The sequence below is a fragment of the Scyliorhinus torazame genome, chromosome 24 (genome assembly GCF_047496885.1).
Source record: "Scyliorhinus torazame isolate Kashiwa2021f chromosome 24, sScyTor2.1, whole genome shotgun sequence".
Classification (NCBI taxonomy): Eukaryota; Metazoa; Chordata; class Chondrichthyes; order Carcharhiniformes; family Scyliorhinidae; genus Scyliorhinus; species Scyliorhinus torazame.
In genome coordinates this window covers 11,073,938-11,078,409 of record NC_092730.1, presented here as the reverse complement: position 1 = coordinate 11,078,409, position 4,472 = coordinate 11,073,938, and the positions used below count along the sequence as shown (strand labels likewise).

At 51.2% G+C, this 4,472-nt stretch overlaps 1 protein-coding gene across 1 annotated transcript in view; it reads left to right on the top strand.

Annotated features, from left to right (window-relative positions):
• Window positions 1–4,472, top strand: part of LOC140400193 (fermitin family homolog 3-like) — a 197,912-nt gene that overhangs the window by 170,331 nt on the left and 23,109 nt on the right. Inside the window, exon 6 of the mRNA XM_072489661.1 lies at window positions 1,044–1,266. Coding sequence (XP_072345762.1) covers window positions 1,044–1,266 — 223 coding nt within the window. The remainder of the gene's footprint in view (window positions 1–1,043; window positions 1,267–4,472) is intronic.

Sequence of the window (4,472 nt, the reverse complement as noted above, 5' to 3'; positions counted from 1 at the left end):
CCCGTCCTCCCTCACTCACCCCGCCGTCCTCCCTCACTCCCCCCGTCCTCCCTCACTCCCCCATCCTCCCTCTCTCCCCCATCCTCCCTCACTCCCCCCGTCCTCCCTCACTCCCCCCGCCATCATCCCTCACTCCCCCCGACGTCCTCCCTCACTCCCCCCGTCCTCCCTCACTCACCCCGCCGTCCTCCCTCACTCCCCCCGTCCTCCCTCACTCCCCCCCGTCCTCCCTCACTCCCCCCGTCCTCCTTCACTCCCCCGTCCTCCCTCACTCCCCCCCCGTCCTCCCTCACTCCCCCCGCCGTCCTCCCTCACTCACCCCGCCGTCCTCCCTCACTCCCCCCGTCCTCCCTCACTCCCCCCCCCGTCCTCCCTCACTCCCCCCGCCATCCTCCGTCACTCCCCCCGACGTCCTCCCTCAGTCCCCCGTCCTCCCTCACTCCCCCGTCCTCCCTCACTCCCCCCGTCCTCCCTCACTTCCCCACTCCTAGTTGTCAGTAACCAAAGACAGACCAGAAGACATAGGGGCAGAATTAGGCCATTCGGCCCATCGAGTCTGCTCCGCCATTCAATCATGGCTGATATTTTCTCATCCCCATTCTCCTGCCTTCTCCCCATGACCCCTGATCCCCTCATTGATCAAGAACCTATCTATCTCTGTCTTAAAGACACTCAGTGATTTGGCCTCCACAGCCTTCTGCGGCAAAGAGTTCCACAGATTCACCCCCCTCTGGCTGAAGAAATTCCTCCTCATCTCTGTTTTAAAGGATCGTCCCTTCAGTCTGAGGCTGTGTCCTCTGGTTCTAGTTTTTCCTACAAGTGGAAACATCCTCTCCACGTCCACTCTATCCAGGCCTCGCAGTATCCTGTAAGTTTCAATAAGATCCCCCCTCATCCTTCTAAACTCCCAACGAGTACAGACCCAGAGTCCTCAACCGTTCCTCACACGACAAGCTCTTCATTCCAGGGATCATTCATGTGAACCTCCTCTGGACCCTTTCCCAGGCCCCAGCACATCCTTCCCTAGACAGGTGACATTAGAGAATGTCCAGGCACAGAGGCCTCGTGTCTCATACAGAACTCGCTCGATTCCAGAATGTCACAATCAGACCATTGACCACAAATCTCACGGTCCCGCTTCTGTCTCCTCTCCGCCAGTATGATGTGGTGCGGATAAACCAGCTGTACGAACAGTCTCGATGGGCAGTCCTCCTCGAGGAGATTGAGTGTACCGAGGAAGAGATGATGATGTTTGCAGCTCTGCAGGTATGGAAAATACAGCACGGAGTTAGATACAGAGTAAAGCTCCCTCCACACTGTCCCCATCAAACACTCCCAGGACAAGTACAGCACGGGGTTAGATACAGAGTAAAGCTCCCTCTACACTGTCCCCATCAAACACTCCCAGGACAGGTACAGCACGGGGTTAGATACAGAGTAAAGTTCCCTCTACACTGTCCCCATCAAACACTCCCAGGACAGGTACAGCACGGAGTTAGATACAGAGTAAAGCTCCCTCTACACTGTCCCCATCAAACACTCCCAGGACAGGTACAGCACGGGGTTAGATACAGAGTAAAGCTCCCTCTACACTGTCCCCATCAAACACTCCCAGGACAGGTACAGCACGGGGTTAGATACAGAGTAAAGCTCCCTCTACACTGTCCCCATCAAACACTCCCAGGACAGGTACAGCACGGGGTTAGATACTGAGTAAAGCTCCCTCTACACTGTCCCCATCAAACACTCCCAGGACAGGTACAGCACGGGGTTAGATACAGAGTAAAGCTCCTTCTACACTGTCCCCATCAAACACTCTCAGGACAGGTACAGCACGGGGTTAGATTCAGAGTAAAGCTCCCTCTACACTGTCCCCATTGATGCGACCATCAATTCACACGCGACAGAGAGTTGAAGTGAACTGTGGCTTTAAGGATGCTGTTGGGGGGGATGACCTACCGGGGGAAGGCCCTAGCGGCCAGGTCTCTGGCACTGAGTCTGGCTCTGGGGCTCAGAAGGGAAGGGGGGAGAATAGAAAAGCAATAGTAGTCGGAGATTCAATGGTTAGGGGAATAGATAGGAGATTCTGTGGTCGCGAGCGAGACTCCCGGAAGGTATGTTGCCTCCCGGGTGCCAGGGCCAGGGATGTCTCGGATCGTGTCTTCAGGATCCTTAAGGGGGAGGGTGAGCAGCCAGAAGTCGTGGTGCACATTGGTACCAACGACATAGGTAGGAAAAGGGGTGTGGAGGTAATAAACAAGTTTAGGGAGTTAGGCTGGAAGTTGAAAGCCAGGACAGACAGAGTTGTCATCTCTGGTTTGTTGCCGGTGCCACGTAATAGCGAGGCTAGGAATAGGGAGAGAGTGCAGTTGAACACGTGGCTGCAGGAATGGTGTAGGAGGGAGGGCTTCAGGTATTTGGATAATTGGAGCGCATTCTGGGGAAGGTGGGACCTGTACAAGCAGGACGGGTTGCATCTGAACCAGAGGGGCACCAATATCCTGGGAGGGAGGTTTGCTAGTACTCTTCGGGAGGGTTTAAACTAATGTGGCAGGGGAATGGGAACCGGATTTGTAGTCCAGCAACTAAGGTAGCCGATATTCAGGACGCCAAAGCATGTAATGAGGCAGTGGGGAAGGGAACACTGACAAAGGAGAGTATTTGCAGGCACGGAGATGGGTTGAAGTGTGTATACTTCAACGCAAGAAGCATCAGGAATAAGGTGGGTGAACTTAAGGCATGGATCGGTACTTGGGACTACGATGTGGTGGCCATCACGGAAACTTGGATAGAAGAGGGGCAGAAATGGTTGTTGGAGGTCCCTGTTTATAGATGTTTCAATAAGATTAGGGAGGGTGGTAAAAGAGGTGGGGGGGGTGGCATTATTAATTAGAGATAGTATAACAGCTGCAGAAAGGCAGTTCGAGGAGTATGACCCTATTGAGGTAGTATGGGTTGAAGTCAGAAATAGGAAAGGAGCAGTCACCTTGTTAGGAGTTTTCTATAGGCCCCCCAATAGTAGCAGAGATGTGGAGGAACAGATTGGGAAACAGATTTTGGAAAGGTGCAGAAGTCATAGGGTAGTAGTCCTAGGCGACTTTAACTTCCCAAATATTGAGTGGAAACTCTTTAGATCAAATAGTTTGGATGGGGTGGTGTTTGTGCAGTGTGTCCAGGAAGCTTTTCTAACACAGTATGTAGATTGTCCAACCAGAGGAGGGGCAATATTGGATTTAGTACTGGGTAATGAACCAGGGCAAGTGATAGATTTGTTAGTGGGGGAGCATTTTGGAGATAGTGACCACAATTCTGTGACTTTCACTTTCGTAATGGAGAGGGATAGGTACGTGCAACAGGGCAAGGTTTACAATTGGGGGAAGGGTAAATACGATGTTGTCAGACAAGAATTGAAGTGCATAAGTTGGGAACATAGGCTGGCAGGGAAGGACACAAGTGAAATGTGGAACTTGTTCAAGGAACAGGTGCTACGTGTCCTTGATATGTATGTCCCTGTAAGGCAGGGAAGAGATGGTCGAGTGAGGGAACCATGGTTGACAAGAGAGGTTGAATGTCTTGTTAAGAGGAAAAAGGTGACTTATGTAAGGCTGAGGAAACAAGGTTCAGACAGGGCATTGGAGGGATACAAGATAGCCAGGAGGGAACTGAAGAAAGGGATTAGGAGAGCTAAGAGAGGGCATGAACAATCTTTGGCGGGTAGGATCAAGGAAAACCCCAAGGCCTTTTACACATATGTGAGAAATATGAGAATGACTAGAGCGAGGGTAGGTCCGATCAAGGACAGTAGCGGGAGATTGTGTATTGAGTCTGAAGAGATAGGAGAGGTCTTGAATGAGTACTTTTCTTCTGTATTTACAAATGAGAGGGGCGATATTGTTGGAGAGGACAGTGTGAAACAGATTGGTAAGCTCGAGGAAATACTTGTTAGGAAGGAAGATGTGTTGGGCATTTTGAAAAACTTGAGGATAGACAAGTCCCCCGGGCCTGACGGGATATATCCAAGGATTCTATGGGAAGCAAGAGATGAAATTGCAGAGCCGTTGGCAATTATCTTTTCGTCCTCACTGTCAACAGGGGTGGTACCAGGGGATTGGAGAGTGGCGAATGTCGTGCCCCTGTTCAAAAAAGGAACTAGGGATAACCTTGGGAATTACAGGCCAGTTAGTCTTACTTCGGTGGTAGGCAAAGTAATGGAAAGGGTACTGAAGGATAGGATTTCTGAGCATCTGGAAAGACACTGCTTGATTAGGGATAGTCAGCACGGATTTGTGAGGGGTAGGTCTTGCCTTACAAATCTTATTGAATTCTTTGAGGAGGTGACCAAGCATGTGGATGAAGGTAAAGCAGTGGATGTAGTGTACATGGATTTTAGTAAGGCATTTGATAAAGTTCCCCATGGTAGGCTTCTGCACAAAGTAAGGAGGCATGGGATAATGGGAAATTTGGCCAGTTGG